Source organism: Danio rerio, chromosome 6 (genome assembly GCF_049306965.1).
Source record: "Danio rerio strain Tuebingen ecotype United States chromosome 6, GRCz12tu, whole genome shotgun sequence".
Classification (NCBI taxonomy): Eukaryota; Metazoa; Chordata; class Actinopteri; order Cypriniformes; family Danionidae; genus Danio; species Danio rerio.
This window is the reverse complement of record NC_133181.1, coordinates 38,286,819-38,309,181: the sequence shown is the minus strand read 5'-3', so window position 1 is coordinate 38,309,181 and position 22,363 is coordinate 38,286,819. Positions and strand designations below refer to the sequence as shown.

The 22,363-nt window shown below is 34.4% G+C and overlaps 1 protein-coding gene across 1 annotated transcript in view; it reads left to right on the top strand.

Moving 5' to 3' along the window:
• The first annotated feature begins 20,293 nt into the window (after positions 1 to 20,293).
• brinp3a.1 (bone morphogenetic protein/retinoic acid inducible neural-specific 3a, tandem duplicate 1) overlaps positions 20,294 to 22,363 on the top strand; it is a 63,189-nt gene continuing 61,119 nt past the window's right edge. The window contains 2 exon segments of the mRNA NM_001114437.1: positions 20,294 to 20,786; positions 21,735 to 22,009. Coding sequence (NP_001107909.1) covers positions 21,780 to 22,009 — 230 coding nt within the window. The 5' untranslated portion in view covers positions 20,294 to 20,786; positions 21,735 to 21,779.

The window sequence follows — 22,363 nt, the reverse complement described above, 5'->3', positions numbered from 1 at the left end:
TGTAGTATAAATAGTGTAAGTAGTGCGTTCACACTGAAAACTCTAAAAATAATAAGTGCACTTTAATTACCCGGATAATGCACTCATTCAGCCGGTAAAATGAAGTGTGGAATGATGGACACTTCACGCACTCAACGACCGCAGGTTTGGCTACGTAGCGGAAGGGGCGGAGCTATCGGGCGCACATGTTGGAGAACTTTATTTATTTTGGATGGTGAAAGCAAAATTCTCCTTCTAGAGTGATTATAGCACCTCCCGATGGTGAATGCGATAATACTCACGGCAGGTATTATTTGATAATTCGGTTGTTTATTTCACTGATTTGGCAACCGTCAAACGTCATCAGGGAAACGGTTTGAATTTCCGCTTAGTAAAAAAACATATGTGTGCCATTTGGGACAACACTACATACATGTACTATCCAGTTGAGTAAGTGCATAAGTACATAGTACATGAGTGCAAAGTGTATAGTGTGCCATTTGGGACGCAGCTTATCTCTAACTTGCTTCAACACACCTGTCAGGAAGTTTCTAGTATAAGTATAAGTGATTAGCTGCTTCAGGTGTGTTTGGTTAGGGTTGGAGCTAAACTCTCCTGGACACCTGCCCTCCAGGACCGAGTTTGGACACCCCTGCCCTATGGCAACCAATTCCTGCATGCACAAATATACAGTTGAAGTCAGAATTATTAGCCCTGCTGAATTATTAGCCCCCCTGTATATATTTTTCCCAATTTCTGTTTAACGAAAAGATAGTTATAATAACTAACATAATAGTTTTAATAACTCATTTCTAATAGCTGATTCCTTCTGTCTTTGCTATGATGATAGTACATAGTATTTGTGGTTTGTGGTTTGTTCTATAAAATAAAGTTTTGTTTAAGAGGGTTAATATTATTGAAATTAAAATTATTTTAAAAAAATAAAAACGGCTTTCATTTTAGTCTAAATGAAGCAAATAAACTGTAAAAAATGCAGGGTTCCACGCAATGCATTCATGTTGTCCCAAAACAGATCGATTAAGTTAACTTACTGTAACACTTTTAGCAAATTTATGTGGATTAAACATGAAAAAATTTAACAAAAATCTTAAGGATTGTGTTGATTCAGCTTATTTTAAATAATTAGTTTTAACGAGCAAAAACAAATTACTCCAGAAGAAAAACTTTATAGGAAATACTGTGAAATATTCCTTGCTCGTTTAAACATCATTTTCAAATTATTTGATAAAGGAAAAAAAAAATCACCAGAGGGCTAATAATCCTGACTTCAGCTGTACATAAAACACAGAGGGAAGACAGATTCTTCTTCTTTCCAGTGCAGACATGACACATTTCTTCCAAATTTGTGGCAATAAATATATTGTATCACTGCAGCAACGATCTGGCAAGGGGTCACGAACCATAAAAGAAATAAAGAGAGTTATAACAGTCACAAGTCATGCATGAAAGGAGTCTAGTGTCTCTCCGGAGAAAGAATAGGAGTTGTATGTTTGTGAGTGTGTGTGCGAGACAGAGATAGAGAGCGGGAGAAAAAGAGATGCAAAAGCCACTGAAGGGTGTCAATATATTCTAAAATTGAATTAAAGAGTAATTAGGGAAATCATTACCTGACACTTCAGCGGTGGGATTTGGTTAATTTACTGCGCCATCGTTCAGTGAATGAAGTATGTCCTATAAGACTTCTCCTTTTGCCAAAGGTGATGGGCACATTAGATAAAAGCTTAATTTAAATCAGCAGCCTTGACTTCTGTCCTTGATGCTGCCACAGACACTATTCCTAGTTAAAAAAATGTGATTGAACTGGCGATGTTTAAAAAAGCCAAAATACACACAGAATAAAACATAATTACATAAATAGAAATATGATTAATATAAATAATAAGAATAAATAAGTAAATAAACAAATAAGTAAATAAATAAATATAATTTAAATATATGCTAAATAAATTTGGTAATATGACGCACGATGAAATGCTTAATCATATACAATGATATATTTCATAATTTATATCAGTTTCTACAAAATACATTTTTTAACCAATTCACTCTGGATGGAGGTCAAAGTACGGTGGCCAAGAGAGCTTAATGTAGACATGGTATGATAACGGTGTTCAAGGTATATCACAGTTTGGAAATGTCAAAGTTTTAAAACTGCCAAAATTTTACCATTCCTTGTGTAAGATTTTTTATTTACATTCTTTTTAGAACAACAGTATCTTCAGCAGAAAAAATTCCAAAGATTCAGTTTTAAATTTTAAAGAAAACTGTGTTTTTAACACAAGTGAAGACAGCAAATGATTGATTCAATGATTTATTTGAATTATTCAGCCAGATCACCCCAGCAGGTACACGACATCAACATTTTAACATTAATATTAGGTTAGATGTAGGTCATGACATCAGGTGACTAAAATTCTGTGTCTAGCCAGCAGATAAGGACAACGTTAACTTCGATGTCTAGTAACGACTTCAAATGGTGTTGATTTTTAATTGATTTTGAGTCGTGTTGGAAAGTTACCAAAATCCAACTTTGAGCCAACACCTTAAACCAACATCATATTGAGGTCAAATACTGATATTTATTCATCAATAATTGCAACCAAAATCCGATGTCTGATAGTGGTAACATCCACACAATGTCAAGCTGTAATATCATTAGACGTTGACATTTGGATGATTTTAGGTTAGACATTGGTCAACTTAATTTTCATTTCCAAACAAAATGCAACATCCTCTTGATGCTGGGGTACAACATCAATCTGACGTCATGTTGACACCCTGTGCTCGCTGGGATGTTTACTGTTCCAAAATATATTAAATGTTTCTCATATTAAAATATATTGTGTTCAAAGGGGAAATTATCTATTACCCAGATTTTACCCAGATATTTTATATATATATATATATATATATATATATATATATATACAGTTGAAGTCAGAATTATTAGCCCCCTTTTGATTTTTATTTTCTTTTTTAAATATATCCCAAATGATGTTTAACAGAGCAATGACATTTTTACAGTATGTCTGATAATATTTTTTCTTCTGGAGAAAGTCTTATTTGTTTTATTTCGGCTAGAATAAAAGTAGTTATTAATTTTTTTTAAAACATTTTTGGGACAAAATTATTAGCCCCTTTAAGCTAATTCTTTTTTGGATAGTCTACAGAACAAACCATCATCTTACAATAATTTGACTAATTACCTTAACCTGCCTAGTGCACCTTATTACCCTAGTTAAGCCTTTAAATGTCACTTTAAGCTGTATAGAAGTGTCTTGAAAAATTTCAAGTAAAATATTATTTACCGTCATCATGACAAAGACAAAATAAATCTGTTATTAGAAATAAGTTTTTAAAACTATTATGCTTAGAAATGTGCTGAAACAATCTTCCCTCCATTAAACAGAAATTGGGGAAAAAAATAAACAGGGGCGCTAATAATACAGGGGGCTAATAATTCTGACTTCAACTGTATATATATATATATATATATATATATATATATATATATATATATATATATATATATATACTAGCCCATGCCTAGCTTAGCAAACTGCATTTTAAGAAAATACTTGCAATTACAAAAAAAAAAAACGCCAACAAATTAAGGAAAGATCTTCATTAATTTGCTGAAAGTGGTGCAAACCCTCACAACACACACTTTTTAAAAAACGCTCTGCATTTTCCCACAACGCAAACAATTTACGAAAATGCATTGCATTTTCTCATAACACTTGCAAAAACAATGGAACACAATGGACTTTTTTTTCAAAGGGACCCCAAAACGTGACTATTGCTCAGTGTATTTGTAGGTTAACACTGAAAGGTGAGTTTTTTGTTTGTTTATTTTAACATCCTGATTCGCTTGTCTTTTGTATTTTATTAGCCTAAATAACCATAAACTAAACAGTCAGGTCTGTCACATTTATAGAGTACCCTCGAACCATTTCCACTTGAAAGTGTAGTGTAAGTTCTATTCTATTTGAAAGTGTTGTTAGAAAATGCAGCACATTTTCATAATTGTTTGTGTTTTGAGAAAATCCAGCGTTATATTATTTGTTTGCATTGTGAGAAAATACAGAGTGTTTTTTTAATAATGTGTTTGCATTGTGAGAATTTGCAGAACACGTGCTGTCAAATAGATCCATTTTTTTTTCTTAAATTGCAGCACGTCAAGCTCTCTTGGCCACCGTATGTAAGGTAACCATTATTTTAAAATATAATAATAATAACAATTATAATTATTATTATTAATAAGAATTGCTTCTGTACAGCAAATTATACCAATATACAGTAGCTGACATTTTTTGGATTGCCTGCCAGATATTTTAAGTTGAGGTGCTATTTGTTTTAAAAAATATAAATATATATATTTTTTATTTACTGTTGACCTAAAGTCACAAATTTGTTTAATGTTAAAATACGGTGAATTAAAAAAAGGAATATCCTGGATCTGTTTCTTCTTTCTTCTGCACTTCTTTATCCTTTATGTATTGTAGAAGTATCAGATAAGGTTTCGGCATTGGCAGATACTCAAAATCAAATGACTTGGAGGCAAAAAAATTTGATCAGGACATCCTATATGTATGTATTTATGTATGTATGTATGTATGTATGTATATATATATTTATATTTTTTTTGTCAATTTCTTGTATATTTTGAAATAAGTTTGAATTAAATGTTTAAAAAAATATATGATGATGATATATTTTTTCTTTTTTTTTTACCATATGGGACTGAAACAAGTAATAAGTAAACAAACCATTTGATGGGCAACAAGACTTTGGCCCTGTTTCAGCAAGTCATTTGAACACTTCCTTGTTGACTTTGACTGGGCTATTCCCCTCGAGTGAATCAAATCCCCACTGCTGTCCTCACTGCCATTCAATTACTCCCATATCTCTGGACCTAAGTGAGATCAACTATTCGATTAAGGAAGAGTTAACAGAACTTCAAGAGTATAGACTGCCGTGAGCTGGTGTAAACATATGAAATGACTTCTTCAAAAACAAAACAGATACACTGGATGAATAAATGACCTAGAGATAAATTGCCTCTTCTTCAAGAGTAATTAGTAGTCATTTCCTTTTTTTAATAAATCAAAATATCAATGACAGCAAATTGTTAAAGGCTGCCTTTGGATAGCACTAATCTGCATGCAAGATAACTAGTTATGTAGCAGAAGCCATTAGAGTTTACTTGAGGTCCAGTCTCTGAATTAAAGGAATATTATAGCTTCAATGCAAGTTAAGCTCAATAAACAGCTTTTGAGGATGACAGTTAATGTTTGACTACAATATATCATTCTGAGTTTTTTAGGTTGAGAGAAACTGATGGTTGTGTAAATATCCCCTGTGCTTTTTTCTTTAAACAACAAAATTTATTAACCCAGGCTCATTGGAAATATGCGCCCATGACTACATTTTTGAGAACCATCAAAAATGGACCCTGGTCTACATTTTCTTGCAGTTTTTTGGGGACGGGGCATGTTTTATTATACTTCACACACCCCTGTCCCTATACCCAAACAATGTTTTTTAAAAAAAGAAGAGAAAAACCATCATGGCCACATGCTTCTACCTCCACGTCCCAAGTCTAGTATCATTGAACTATTGAGCTAACCAATCATACCGAAAAAGCCTGTGTTCTGACGATCTATGCTATCAGCTTCAAATGTCAATTAGAAGAAACTACCAATCCAATAAGTAAACACATTTTAAATGGCACATTTCTATACATATTTAAAGCTGACAGTGCTTTCTTCATCCTTATTTAAGATGGAAGTTTATTCTGACAGACCTTTGAAGCTGACAAGATGAGGTCGCCACAGCGGAATGAACTGTTCTGTTCTGGCATATGTTTTAGGCAGTAGATGCCCTTTCAGCCACAACCTAGTACTGGGAAACACCTAAACACACTCATTCCCTCACACGCTCATACATTATGGCTGATTTAGTTTATTTAATTGACCTATGGTTTGCAAACATTCAGGATGCGCACTAAGGTTGCAGAAAAATGGTATGTAAAAATATGTAATTTACATAATGCTTTCAGTGAATTATAACAGCTTGTCACCCAGTGATTGGCACACTTATTTGGCCAAATTAACATTAAAGTGAGCGGTGTTCGCCTGACAGGTCCATTTGCGATAGCACCCTCCCAATGGATACTGGATAAGACGAAATGGCCAAGCATCCAGGCCGAAATAACTACAGTTTCTCATTAAAACTCCAAGTGATTTTACAAGAGAGAAAGGTCTATAAGTCTTTGGATGTCAACAGTTTTGTTCTGTGGTGGTCATGCGCAAGAAATAATGTTCCATGATTACCAGATTCAAAACTTCGTAATGCTAAAAACCAAGGTTCTGCCTAGGCAAAGACAAGGAAAGAAGACGGAGCTGTACAAGGCCTGGGCAATCATCAACAAGCAAATCAACTGCATTCTGACAGCGAACTGCACCTGAATGGCAGAGTATGTGAACTTACATTTTTACATTTCATTCTCAAGCATTTTTAATTAAGTCCTCACTCCATTCAGCTCTTATGATGGCTGTTAGCCAAAGTCGTTTGTGGTTGGCATTACAAGCAGTGTGGTGTATGGTAATTTAAGTTTTCAAATTTAGCATCCTACCGCAAAAACACGACATGTTTACTATTGCAACTGGTCTTTTTTTGCAACTGGCATGCGCAGTTGAACCCGTGTGACATCATGTGTGATGTAGGTTGGTAATTCCCCTATAGTGCATGTCCTTGGACTATGGGGAAAACCAGAGCAGAGGAAACCCACATGAATACAGGGAAAACATACAAACTCCACACATAAATTCCAACTGGCCCAGCTGGGACTTGAACAAGTGACCTTCTTGCTGTGAGGCGACAGTGCTAACCACTGAGCCACTGTGCCACCATGGTAAAATATATTAGTTATAATTTTATGTGTCCATATCTGTAAATGGTTAAACAAATGTAACCCCGTGATGGGTTGCAGCTGAAAGGGCAACTGCGTAAAAACATATGTTGGATAAGTTGGTGGTTCATTCCGCTGTGGCGACCCCAGATTAATAAAAGCACTAAGCCAAAAAGAAAATGAATGAATCATTGAAAAAAAAATGTAAGCAGCCATTTTTGCAATATTTTGAAATATATGCTGCATATATGACATATTTTATGTGAAATCCAAATATGAACTTGTATGCCATATATAATTTGCATATATTTTCATAATCATCCAATTTCTATATGGATACACTGAACTGCAGAGAAGCAGATGTTGACTGATGTAATTGTGAAAACTCTATAATCATTATACTCCATAAAGACTAAGCTTAACAACTGTTACTGTTAAATGAAGCTAGTCTCTTCCCCTACAGCTCCTACCCATCCCTATGTTATTGATTAGACTAATGAAGCGTTTTATTTTAAAGAACTGTTTTCTAATAAGGCTCGGTGTACTAGAGAACCAGCAGATCACTGGTGCAATATGTGCGTTTTCTAATTGCAATATGCGTAGTGCTAGTCTGTTAAGGACTCGATTGTTTTTCTCATTTTTATTTTTTGGCTGCATGGTAAAGGATGGCGAGCCAAACCAAGCACACTGCCAGCCTTTTCATTGACAGAGATTACTTAAAGACAGATGGCAAAAAAGACGATGTTGAAACCGAGATCTTTATTAAATGGTCCTTTAATATCTAAGCCTCTCTTTTGGCAAGATTTAAGGATTGTTTGAAAAGATTATGGTCTTATTATTGTGATCTTTATTCCAAGAGAAACATTTAATCAGCTATTTAAGCAGTAATCACAATAATTATGTCACATCTATCATGTTATTAGATGTCATAATTATTTCGAGAGCTTACTAAAATATCTGTCTGCAAGCTATAAGTTGCAATAAACAAATATGCAAATAACAAAATAATTATGTTTATGTAAAGAGGCTGTTTTTTCAATGCAATGTTGAAAGTATTAGATTCTACGCTACGGATGAACTGGCAATCATTTAGTATTGTTTATCATATTATAATACCTTTTTTTAGTAGACAATGTCCAACATTTATTTAATTTGTACTGTACAAATCAAGTCACTATTTGTATACTATAGATTTTGTACTCAAAAAATAGGATATGTTAAGATGTGCATCTATTAGCTGGATGACAATTTATTTGGTTGGAGTAACAAATTAAGTCGGTTTGCATATTTAAAAAAACAAACAAGAAAGTAAATATGAAGATGTAAAAATGAAATTTGAATTTCAGTAAATGTCACTTTAGTTAGCACAACTTCAACAAATTGTTTGTAATGCTAGCATACTACACTACCAGACAAAAGTCTTGTCTTCAATCCCAGTTGTTCTAGTTGATCATTTGGAAAAGTGGCAGAAGGTAGATTTTACTGATAAATCATCTACTGAACTGCATCCCAATCATCACAAATACTGCAAAAGACCTATTTGATCCTGCATGGACCCAAGACTCTCACAGAAATCAGTCAAGTTTTGTGAAGGAAGATGAAGAGGGCAAGATGAAGAAGAGGGCATTGAATATGAATCCAAAGAATCTTGATGAACTCTGGAAGTCCTGCAAGAACGGTTTCTTTGCTATTCCATTTGACTCCATTAATAAGTTGAGTCATTGGAGAGGTTTGGATGCAGTTGTCCAAGCTCATGGGAGTCATACACAATATTAATTCTTATTCTACTGCACCATGACTTTATATGCTATACTGTATATCATTTCTGTTAAGTGATAGAACATTTGTCTAAGCAGACCACATTTGTCAGACCTTTACTGTCCTAATTAAATAATTAAAAATCAAGGCATGATCATATTTTATTTAGGTAAAATAAGCTTAATCTATAGAGGTCTTTGCCTTTCATATAGGCCACTTCTGATCCCAAATGTGTCACTGTTCATATATCCATGTTCTCCTTTTGTTGTTATGTCTGTCACATGGCTGTGTTTGTTTACCTTTCCTTGACAGCGTGTGTTTCAGTCAGCTGACTAATCAGTGGGGCCACCTGCAGCCTATTATTGAGACCTACTTAAGTAAGTAAGTGTAAGTTAAGTTATTTTGTGTCCAATGCTACCGAAGATTGTCAGCCTTTTTTCAATGTGTATTGTACCCAAGCAATTTAGCTAATAAACTTTTACTTGCAATTGGATCTGTTTACATCTCATTCTTCTGACAAAATTATCAACTAGAAGTCAAGCTATTTGTAGTTCCTAAAGCTTGTATTGGCGACAAGACTTTTGTCGGGTAGTGTAGTATAATAGCTGGTATGTGTAACTTAAAATAGATCAGTTGTCAAAACTAAAGTATAAATTAGTTTTTAAGACTATCATAACTATTCACATGTATGGTTAGTTGCGATTATCACTTCAGTGTTTGCGTTCAATGATATTGTTTCCCATCATTACAGTCTGACTCCCCAAATTATTAGTATTGTTTGCATACACTGTGCTACATGTTCAGCCATATGAACTGTAGTTTATAGTCTTTCTATTGCCATAATGAAGCCAACAAAGTATGAACAAAGAGTGCAGATAAAATAAAAAGGAAACTGTTGAGCTAAATCTGATATTTGCAGACTGATGTCCACCAGACTCACCCCTTAGACTGTGCCATTCATCAAGCAACTACTACAATTCATTGTGCTGTGATATGCCATTTTCTATCAATGACCTGTACAATCCGTTCATTCCCCAGACAAATGCCACCAAGTCCTTTTAAGTCCACCTTATTCAAGCAAAAAGTCACGCCACAGCTAAGATGGGAAAATTGTGTTGCCTCTCGACCATGACAGAATCTAATATCAAGATGGATCTATTTTGAGGGCAGAACATCACACAAATAATGCATCTCTTCAGTGGTTTATTAAAAAAAAAAAAAATGCCATTAGCAAATGGCCTGAGTATTGCAATGACAGTACTCCCCCTTCTTTTAAGTATTTCATTTAAAATATTTATTTATTTTCCCCAACAATAGGTCGGCTTGTAATATCAAAAGGTTTTATTTAATAATATTGCTTTCTATCGAATAACCTTTTTTTCAAGAGATCACTCAGACAGTTGTGAACAAACATTACGTATATCTTGAATATCTTTATATACAAATTATAATCATGTGTTTTGTTTAATTCCAAATACTGGGTTGCAGCTAAAGGGGCATCTGCTGCTTAAAACATATGCTGGCTAAGTTGGCGGTGCATTCCGTCGTGACGGCCCCTGATAAATAAATGTACTAAGCTGAAGGAATATGAATGAATGAATGAATCTTTTGTTTAATTCTGTTCCACTGATGACATGTTTTCCTTTAAAATGTACTTATTTTTGCACAAAACTGAAATAAATGAATAATGATTTATTATTTAACTGTATTGTATATAAATTGACAAAGTTTTACATTTTATTAAAATTGGTAAAATTTTTATAAATATTAACCACCCTTAGCTAATGTTTTTATTTATTTATTTAATTTTTATTTGGACAAACAAACAATAGCATGATAGAATTTGTGCATGGATATATTTTAGTGCAATTATTTTATATATGTATATGTGTGTGTGTATGTATGTGTATATATATATGTATATATATATGAGCAAAATCACAGGAATAGCAATATTGCTGTATATCGGCACACTATTCAGCCATATAACACTGCTACGAGTGTGATATTGTGTTTATGGCATGATCGTATCTAAAAAAAAAAAATTTTAAACAGAGTTGAAAAATACTTTTGTATGAAGAACTACTTCCGCTATTCATTCACATCTGCAGCTGACGTCAGAACAGCAGAAAACATCGATACTTCACAAACGTCACTTTAGACCTAGTATTTGAACGATTCTCTAGCATAATGTCTAAAGTGATGAAAAATATTGATTTTGCTCACATTTTAAGATTAAGGCTGAACGACATGAACTGCCATCAGTCTAGAGACATCTCAACGTAATCTTACGGCAATTCGTAACTTTTTGATTTAGTGGCAAATACATATGAATTTGTACGATCTAATTCGTACAATTTAGTATGAATGGCTCATCCCCCAGTGACAGTTGGGGTTAGAGGTGAGGTTGAGTGCCACTCCTCCTTTTTAAAATTGTACATTTTCGCACGACTCAACTAGTACGAATTAGCCACTAAACTGACAAAACGTAAAATACTTGCGTTTCCTCGTGACAACAGGCTGGACATCTCCTAGTATTTGTCTGTTGCATTTGGGATATTACAATAATTAACCCAAAAAAGCCAAAGCAAACACTACCAGACTATGGTATAAAAACAGCATTACAACATACAAAAGAGAGAGTTCAACTTAGAATGTCACTTGCCTGTTTTATAACATTTACATTTAGTCATTTAGCAGACGCTTTTATCCAAAACGACTTACAAATGAGGACAAAAAAGCAATTTATATAATTTTATTTTATTTAAGCAATTTGATCAGCTGTAGTTTAAAATAACACCAAGTTTTTTCTCCTGTAAGGGCTTATTATAACCATATTTAACCATCTTTGCTCTGCTCAGTATGACAGGCCGAAGGATGCTGACACTCTATATCTCCGAAACTATAAATATTTAAAATAGACATTATCCTTATAAATAAACTGCTTACCTGTAGTTGCAATCTAAACAACTAACATTCTTGCCTAAAATAAGCCTCAAAAGTAAATTTTGTTGTCCAACAGCTGCAATATTTGTCAAACTGTAGTGAGTTTAATTATCTGCTGTCATTTTATGTGGGCGGAGTAATACAGAAGGGTGAGGAGGCTGTATGAGTTCTGAATTTGCAGAATATTGCACAGCTATCAGCCAATCAACTTCAAGAACCAGACAGAACTGTTATAAACTTTTCAAGGCATACATATTAAAAGAATGAGACAAATGTATAAATGTAATGAAATCAAACATGCAAATCAGGGCATCAATAAAACAGTCAATATCTTGACAGCGTTTCTACTTTCTTTTTTAAGCATTCGGAACTTGAAAAATGTCCACAAAATCATGATGAAATAGTTCACATTTAATCAGTTTACACAAAGTATGTAAACATTAGATTAACATCAAAATTAGCAGGTCAGAAAGCTGGCAATTTAAAAACCTGCTAAAACAAAGAATATTCATTTTCACTGCAAAGCCAATTAACTCGTATGTACTCTATGGGACTAAAATATTCAACATTTTCACCTTTTTCTAAAGATCACACACATTTAAACAGCAATTGTATCTTTATATGCATCTGATGCTTGCAAGCTCTCTGTTAAACAAAGCCACTTACAAACTCACAGCTTCGTGCATTGATTTATGTGCCTGCACAGTGACCACGTGGCACTGCGAAGGGAGGGTTAATGTTTTTTCAGACATCATCATTAGACATTTCTAGCTGTTGCAATAGTGCTTGTTACTGTGGAACAAAGCTCATATGTCAGAGTCATTAGAGAAGGAGAGCATGACACTGGCTTGGCCTCATCACTATTCGGGTGATTCATACAGGCAGAACCGAGTCTGACACTTCATCTGCTCAGACTAAAGCTTCACATACTACTTACAACAATTAATAGTCTCACGCTACATTGATAAACATCACTTTTACCTAGTTGCACGTGATTAGATGAAGGGAAAGTCTTTCCACCTCAAATGGTTCCAAATGTTTTCTTTTTTTTCTAAATACATTTTGAAGAATGTTACAAACTTATCCACTGGCATGGATATTTACAGTAGAAAAATAAGCCATGAAAATCAGTGGGATATTAGTAATGATCTGATAATTTACCCTAATCTGAATAAGAAAAAAATATATATTATGGTGTTTACATTAGTTGTTTTTGAAATATTCTTTGCATGTTCCCATTATATATGTTTCAACACATAGATTGATTGATTAACGGCATGCCATTATGATATACTTTTATTTTAGGTTATAAACAAGAGACCAAGACCTTAAGTATGGTGAGAAAAAATTAATGACAGCACCTAAATTTGTCTAGGTAGGCCTACACTGTTTTATTTGCTAACTTAAGCTATTTTTAAAAGACAGATATAATGTAAAACTATACATTTATTTGTATTACTTCTTAATGCCTATATATCTGACAAGCTTTTTAATATTAATGGACAATGCACAGATATTAACGTTTCATAATGTTTTTAATCTACTTTATTTGAATCTACCAAGCTTAGTTTACAATGTTTGCGTTGTTTACATTGCTCTACTTACATTAAATCTAAATCCTAAATATCAGAAATGACAACAAATTGGTAATATTAAATTAATGTCAGTTTTAATGTTATTGATTAATGCACTTGACAGATTTCATTCATTCATTTTCCTTCTGCTCTTTCGCTGGTTTATCACAGTGGAATGAACCGCCACTACTTGACAAATGTAATTATTTATTTAATTATAAGTGGTTTGTGTAATGTGTTTTATGTTTGGTAAAATAATTTCTAATTGCATCTTTAGTGATTCTCATCTAGTTACAGTACACTGTATTGTCTCCATAGGTGGATTTAGAGGTTTTTGTAAAAAAAAAAAAAAAAAAAAAAAACACACGTGGATTTAGTTGTTTTCAACGCAAAAGTAAATCTACCTCGTTAAAAACCAATAAATTGTCTAAAATGACATTTAAAAAAAAATATATATATATTTATCTAATAACCCTATCATTACATTTAAATTGGTAACACTTTACAATAAGGTTCATTAGTTAATGGATTTACTAACATGAATTAATCATGAACAACACATGTACAGCATTTATTAATCATAATTGAACATTTACTAGTGCATTATTAACATTTAAAGAGCCCATATTATACATGAAATAGGGTCATATCTTGGTTGTAAGGGTCTCCAACAACAGTCTAATTTGCATGCAAGGTCAAAAAACACTTTCATGGTCTTATAATCTGCATTTATTTTTACCTAATTATCCCAGCGACTCCTGTATGAATCGACCAGTGATTCATTTGTTCCCAAACCCCTCCTTAACGCGAAGCTAATCTGTGCTGATTGGACCGATGACAGCCTGTTGCGATTGGTCGACTGCCTTCAGTCAGAGAGTGAAATGCCAAACAGCTAATCAGCAATATAAAGTAATCACAGTTCATACACGCTGGATAGTGTAGGCGTGGATTTTAGCTGCCAGTGGGTCAATGTAAATAGTCGATGGACTTGAAAATTCAGACAACTATTTTATTGAGCAAAAACTCCAAAAACTGTCGAGGAGATCACATAGCTTTTCTCACTCTTCTCTTTTCACAGACACAGACACACACACACACACACACACACACACACACACACACATAGACACACATAGACACACATTGCCCTCGTCCTTGCGCATGCACACACACAAAAACACACACACACACCTCCGGACGACAACACACGCGCACACACACACAAACACACACACATACCTCCGGACGACAGCGCACGCGCACACACACACACTACCCTCCTCCACGGAGCTTCGTAAATAAAGCAGCACGCGTCGCGTTTTTAACTTGACTTTGCACGCGATAAGAGAATATAGCCAGTTAACCTGATACAGTACACGCGGTTACAAGTAACAAATCACAACTAAATACATTTGCAAGCTAGAGTCAACGAGGCAACAACTTTAATCGCATGTACTTACACTTGAGAAATAGAGGAAGAAACCCATCCTGATGTCCATCAGTAAGTTACTCTTTACTGATCCTTTAACAAACGCCAATGAAGTATTCTTTGTAGCATGTAGTTTCCAGAAGTTTATAGTAGTTTCCAACTGCTTGGTTATAATGCTGAGGTTTCATCTTTGGGTAGAGACTCGATATAATATCCATCTGCAGTGTGACTTCAATCGACTGGCATGTTTGTGTGCGTGTGTTTGTGGGTGTGTGTGTGTGTCTGGGTTTCTGCGTCAGAGGGCGGGGCCTCAGGTTTGAAATCTCCCGGGTTTGCGCGTGCACGTGAATAACTTGGTTTCGTTCGTACGTCATGGCGAAACACCTAATGACTCGGTATCAAGGCGACTCGTTTGAAGCACTATGAGTCGACTCTTTTATAGATGAATCAATCGTTTTAAACACTGTACTCTTACAGATTTAAGCCTTAGCTGGATACTTCACTTCACTTAGAGCTGTGTTACACACTACATGGAGGGGAATTTTCAAAAACCCATAATATGGGCTCTTTAAGTCCATGCTTGTTAACATTAGTTAATGCACCATGAGTTAACATTAACTTACAATGAACAAGTGTATTTTCATTAACTAACGTTTACTAACATGAATAAATACTGTAGTAAATGTATTGTTTATTGTTTGTTCATGTTAGTTAATGCATTAATTAACATTAACTAATGAACCTTATTGGAAAGTGTGACCTTTAAATTAAACTTCCAAACCTAACTTTGTTTGACAGAAAATGCTCATTTACAAGAAAAGAGGTCTGATGGATTTAGAGGGTTTTGCATCTGAACTCTTTATTTGTATAACTATAAGTGTCTCATTAAAAGTATCATTACACTGGTAAATAATTTATAATAGCTTTGTTAATATTTAACAAAAAACATTGACAAATATAGCTTGTACCACTGCAGTTGGGTGAAAAAATATCAATGATGGGGTTATAAAACTCATTACTAGGGCTAGACTGAATCTGCGGACATTTTTTGCTATTTCTGCGGAGGATTTTGGTAAAAGTCTGCGGATTTCTGCGGAATGATTTTGGGAGTATTATAACTAAAACCTTAATATATGAAATAAAAAGTAATACCTTTTTAACTTTTATTTAATGTTTAAAATGCAAATCCAATTACATTCACTTTATTTGTTAAACAAAGCCTCTCATATAATATCTCTACTAAAATACAGAAAATATGACTGTACAAATTGCATTGTACATAAATCTGATTAACATTTTCATATTAGTCAATAATATTACTTTAATTAATTAAAAAACTGAATAAATACAGATTTTACTCAAGTAAATAAACAGAATTAATGATGGCTTAAAATCTGCGTAGTTCTGCGGAAAATCTGCAGAATTCTGCGCGCGCAGATTCCGTGTGGGCCTACTCATTACATATTTATAAGGTCTGCATGACAATCATCATTAATTGTCATAAGCATGCATAAAGTCTCATGCACATTCACGACATGCATCATGTCATGATTATAAAGGTTTAATGACAATCTAACACCCCTTCAAGTAAAGTGTTACCAAAACAAATTTCCTTTTTTGTTGGGAATTTGTTGTCGATGTACCCACACAAAATGTCTACCTGTTTCCACAATAATTCAAAATATGTTTGTGTTGAACTGAAGATTGGAACAAGTGGAAGATGAGTAAATCATGGCAGAGTTTTTATTTTGTTTGGATGTACTTTCACTTTAATATGTAATGGGCATCTTCAAGCTGATTATGCAGGCAAGTGCACAGTGTTTGCTGGAGTAAATTTCTCAATTACACTGTCCAAAGATTCTCATGTTTTCACAGTCCATCCTATTTACAGGAGGAAGAGAGAGAGGAATGAAGGCGAAAAGTGAATAAGCATAATGCATCCGATGCGATATGCAAAAATGCCTTGCCTCAGCTGTCAAGATGGTGGATAATTAAAATATTATCTTTACTTTGCTTCCTTGATTGCCCTTCACCAAGACAACACTTCACGGACACCATCATTGCTGCATCCGAAGTGAATATTTACCTATTGTAATGGCTTCCTGTCCATGCATTGATAAAAGTCTCTGTGTTGAGATTTCACACAGTAAAACACTCTGGCTTTCAAGACTGCTGTCTCAGCTTTGTCAAACAGCTGTTTTCCGCACAATCCACTGGATGCCTATTCAGTATCTGCATCATCTAAAAACATCTTTGCAGAAACAGTGCTGATATTTCGCTCGCTGTCTTTCTGCGAGGGCATGATTTGATTTTGCCTTTGATTTCTTCCCCTTCCTTTTCTCTCAAGATTGCTCATTTCCTCACATGGCCGATCACCGTGAATCAATTGGAAGCCAATGTCTGACTGTTTCTGCTTATTCTGGTGTTTAAAACAGATGTTAGTATGGTCAGTCCATTGTACTCCTTTGATTAGAAGTTGTTTGTTTCTAGCTTATTAAGAATATAATTATTACCACTATGTCAAAGAAGATACTATTATTATTTATAACACACAATTAACAATTTCCTGGAGAATCTACAGTAACTTAATGGCAGCAGTTTGAAAAAAAAATACTGTATTTACACTACCTGACAAAAGTCTTGTTGCCTATTCATGTTTTTGGAAAATCAAATAATATCTTCTAGTTGATTATTTGATATCAGAAGTGTTTTATAGGAAAAGGCAAAGGCCTCAAGGTTACACTTATTTTATCAGAATAAAATATGACCATGCCCTAATTTTTTAAGGATTAATTTAGGACAGTAAGGTCTGAGTTTGCTTAGACAAAAGTCTTGTCACTTAACAGAAATAATGTACAACATAAAACATAAAGTCATGGTGCAATGAAAAAAGAATTAATTGTGTTCGACTCTCAGCTTGGACGACTGCACCCATACATCTCTGCAATGACTCAAATAACTTATTAATAAAGTCATCTGGAATGGCAAAGAAAGCGTCTGTGCTGGACTCCCAGAGTTCATCAAGATTCTTTTGATTCATCTTCAATGCCTCCTCCTTCATCTTACAAAAGACTTAATAATGTTCATGTCTGGTGACTGAGCTGGCCAATCCTGGAGCACCTTGACCTTTCTTTGCTTTCAGGATCTTTGCTTTGATGTGGAGACTGGAGTATGAAAAGAGCTATCCTGATGCAGAATTTACCTGTTCAACAGATGAATCATTGGAAAAATCTAGCTTCTGCTACTGTACTTTTCCAAACGATCGACTGGACTTGGTCAAGTTATTAAATGTATTTTCAGTAGTTTAAGTCTTTACTTTAAAATATACAGTAATTTTTACAACACAACTTTAAAATACAGTGACATACTGCTTAACTGTCTTACAGTAAAATACAGTTCATATTACAGTTAAATACTGTGTAATTTACAAAAAACGTTATATGTATTTTAGTAATTATAATATTTAGTTTACAAAAATATAGTGTATTAATCATAATATTTATGGTATTTATTTATTATCTTATTTTGAGATAATATTTTATTTAAAATATTGATTCCTATTTTGCAGTGTGTTAGATTTGTATGCCCTTTATGCTTTTTCTATATTATCACATTTAATTTTATTCATGAAAATATAATTGTTTTTCATTTAATATTTTAGTAAAATATGCTGTATATGTAGTTTTTTTTAATATAATTGTTTTTTTGTATTTTTATTTAATTTTTAATTTTTATTTTATCTTTTGTGGAAAAAAAAACTAAATGCAATTATCTTTTCAATTTTTTTTTTGCATAACTGTACTCAAAACACAGAAAGTACATCATTGCATGATTTTGTTTTTGTAGTATAATTTCATGTGCCCTTGAAATACATTTTGATATCGTAACCACGGGGAGTGTCACCAACAACAGAAGTTTGGATCTACGTGCAGGTTTATTAGAATCGTCAGACAAGCAGTGGTCAATACAGGGGCAACCAGACCAATGAGGGCTATCCAGAGTCGAAGTCAAATTAACAGGCAGATGGTCAGAGGCAGGCAGCAAACAGAATTAAATAAATAAGCTAGGCAAGGATCAAAACACGGCAAAGGCAGACAAAGAAAACGCGTTGTAATGTCACTGTGACAGATAACAAGACTCTGCAATGGGAGTGAGTGAGTGTATGGCTTAAATAGTGTGTGCAATCAGTCTCTGGCAATCCTCAGGTGGTGCGAGTGTAATCAGTCTAGATGAGGAAGTATGTGTGAGTGTGAGTGGAGTGCATGTATGAAAATGTAGTCCAGAAATGGCGGATTTGTTGTCCATGTTGTCTTAAGGAGTATGATCGCTGGTTATCGTGACAGATATACCCTATAAACCCACAAGTTTTATTGAATTCATATTAATAAATTTTCTCACAATAAAGTGAACATAGAAGTGAATTGTCAATATGTTGTTATATTTAAAAAATAATAATTATTGATATAAAAGAGTGCAACACGATGGCTCAGTGGTTAGCACTGTCACTTTACAGCAAGAAGGTCAATGGTTGAGTCCCAGCTGGGTTAATTGGCATTTCTTTGTGGAGTTTGCATGTTATCCTCGTGTTCACCTGGGGTTCTTTCGGGGGCTCCGGTGTCCCCCACAGTCCAAAGACATGCGCTATTCACCTTATTCTCCGTGCACCAGCGGGTGCACCCATTTAAATCTTTTTGGCTGGAGACTTCCGGTCTTATTCACTTCTATTTATGTCTAGATAAAAACAGCTCTTTTAGCTGCTTAATATTGTAAACTGATTTTTTTTTTGTTTGTTTTAATATTCTATTTTGTCTGTATAGTCATGCAAACACTTATTTGTAGAGCAAGTAGTTTGACCGTTTTCTGCTGCTCCTAGTCATTTCTCCCATAGGCAACTTAATCGGGAATTCTAAAACAATCACAAAAACGAGTGCACTTCCGCATTGAACAATAAGGTCAATAGGTGAATTTAAGCTAAACTGGCTGTAATGTGTGTGTGTGTGTGTGTGTGTGTGTGTGTGTGTGTGTGTGCGTGTGTGTGTGTGTGTGTGTGTGTGTGTGTGTGTGTGTGTGTGTGTGTGAATGGGTGTGTATGGATGTTTCCCAGTACTGGGTTGCAGCAGGAAGGGCATCTGCTGAGTAAAACATATGCTGGATAATTGGCGGTTCATTCCGCTGAGGCGATCCTGATGAATAAAGGGGCTAAGCTGAAGGAAAATAAATGAATGAATGAAATAGACCACATTTTTTAATCTGTATATGGATTTATTATAGGCATGTGTTGGAATAAAATGTTAGTGAGTGCTTTGTTCCATAAAAGTCTAAAAACATTTAATCCAAATTATAAAAAAAATAATAATAATAAAATAATAACAATAACTACGAAATTAATAAAATGTAAATCCAGTGAAACACATGTTTCGTCAGGAAACTCTTAAAGCTATTATTTTGTATCACAAACACCCCATTCATAAATAAGTATTATATGATTGCAAGCACACAACGTTGAAACTCCCTATGACCCTGACAAAGTGTTTCTCTTAGCCCCGAAACCCCTCCCCTCCCGCGCTGGAACAGCCAATGAGGAGTAGAGGAGGCTTGTCTCTGAAATAAATTGGATATTTTCATGGTGTGTATGCGAAGCGTCGAGTCTGAGCATCCGACATACGCGCAGTTGCACAGAGTGGACCTCCGGAGTCTACATTTATTTAGTGCTTCATGGACACCGGGTTAAGTTAATATGCTGACCGAGGGGAGACAGTAGACTTTAATCGCGTCAGCCGTTAATGGTTATGGGATTGCTTCACCGTAACTTCCAATTCATAAGAGACCCATCTACCTGGAGAGAGAAGAGTGAAGGCAGAGCCGCTGCTGCTCCCCGCGATAGTTTTTTTCCTCTCCTCACCCGGATTATACAGCGCAAGACGTTGGAAATATACTCGATAGTGGAAGCGGAGAGTTGGATGCTGTTTCCAGGGCTCTTCTCGCTTTGCCATGGTGTTTAAAACAAGTTGAACTGAGCCAAATCTTCAAAGGTCACCCTCAGCAATCTGCCTATGCGTTGCGTTTACAATCAGTTGCCGTTAATTGTAAAACTCTAGAGTTTTTTTCTTTTCCTTTTTTTTTTTTTTTTGACTTCAGTGGTTAAAACATCGGACACCTGGAGAAGGTAATTTTTTAACCTATAATTAATTTAAATTAAAATGCACGTATAATTAGAATAATTACAATTAGAATATATTCATTAAAATAACCTTCTAGAATACTAATAACACTAATTACAAGCATAATCGTATGTATGCATATGTATGTACTACATTCTTTTTTAAAAAAATGACAGAAAGTACCAGTATGCCATATAAGAACCTTTTGGCGTCTCTCAAGAACCTTGTTGATAAAAGTTCTTAAACCATTTTTATAGTGTGAAGAACATTTTGACAATCTAAAGAACAAGTTTTTTTTTTTACTGTAAACAACCATTTCTGGAATAAAACCGTTCAGTGGATGTTTTCATAGAACCATCGATGCACTAAATAACCATCATTTTTAAAGAGTGGATACAAATATATTTGAATATTTTAAGTCGTCTGTTTTTATACTTTAAACCAGAGGTTTAATCTTTAAAAACTTGTGGACCCCATACCAGACTCTCAGACAACCCAGAGACCACCAAGCTATATTTTTCCGATAATACATTATTCAAATTTTAATCAACTCATAATTATAAAATGCTAAACAGAACAAAATGTTTAAAGTTCAAATTTACATAGAATCCTAGTTAGATTTAGATTAGTTTCCCCTCAGTATTTTGCTAATCGACAATTATTGCGTATCAATCATAAGGTAGTTGTAAGAGCTAATGTTTAGGAATGGGCTTGCGCTAATAAGGCAATAAGGCAATATACTAGTAATATGCACGACAAAACAATAAATATATGTTCCCTAATATGAAATGTTACCTATATGTATTCTATGGTGTCTCCACAGACCTACTATAAAGACGTCAGATTGAAAACCCTGACTTTTACTGTACTCACAGCTGTGTTAAAAGAAAAAAAGATGTGTCAGGGAGCAGTTATTCACACTTGGATTCAATGTATTGTCTTTGTTGTTTCAGAAGGCGAGGAAAGTTTGGAAAGAATGTCGAGTCGCAGGGTGAAGCATGAGCTGCCAGTGTACTGATTTTAGACTGGCGTATCTGATGAGTCTATGGGTGTGTGTTGTACTAAGCCTTCACTGCTGGGTTCTCGCCCCTGTGGCAGCCTCCCATGATGCCGCTGGTCCATTTGGGTGGCTCCTTTCAGATAAAGGGCCTTTTCATCACTCGCAGGAATTTGCTGAATTTGTGGAGCGTTATCAACAGGGCTTCACAACCAAATACAAGATTTACAGGTGAGTTGGATAATGATGTCTGCTATTTATTGCCAGGGACGGGTAGAATGTGTTGGACTTGTTTTGGAATTTGCAGAATATATGGCGCTTTTTCATTGGTTTGTTCACAATTTATCGTTTAACAAGAGGTTAACAAGGAACTTTATGGTGGCTGGCTTGTTTATTTATTGATTAATTTATCTTCAGAGCAGATTTGCACATATAAATAAAACAGTAAAACAGAGCAGAACACAGCCACTAGGCTGGACTAAAGAATGGGGAAAATGTTGTCATGAAACTGTGCAAATAAAGTAATAAAATATAATGATAGAATAATAAAACAGTTATATTCCATATCAAATATTACAAACATTT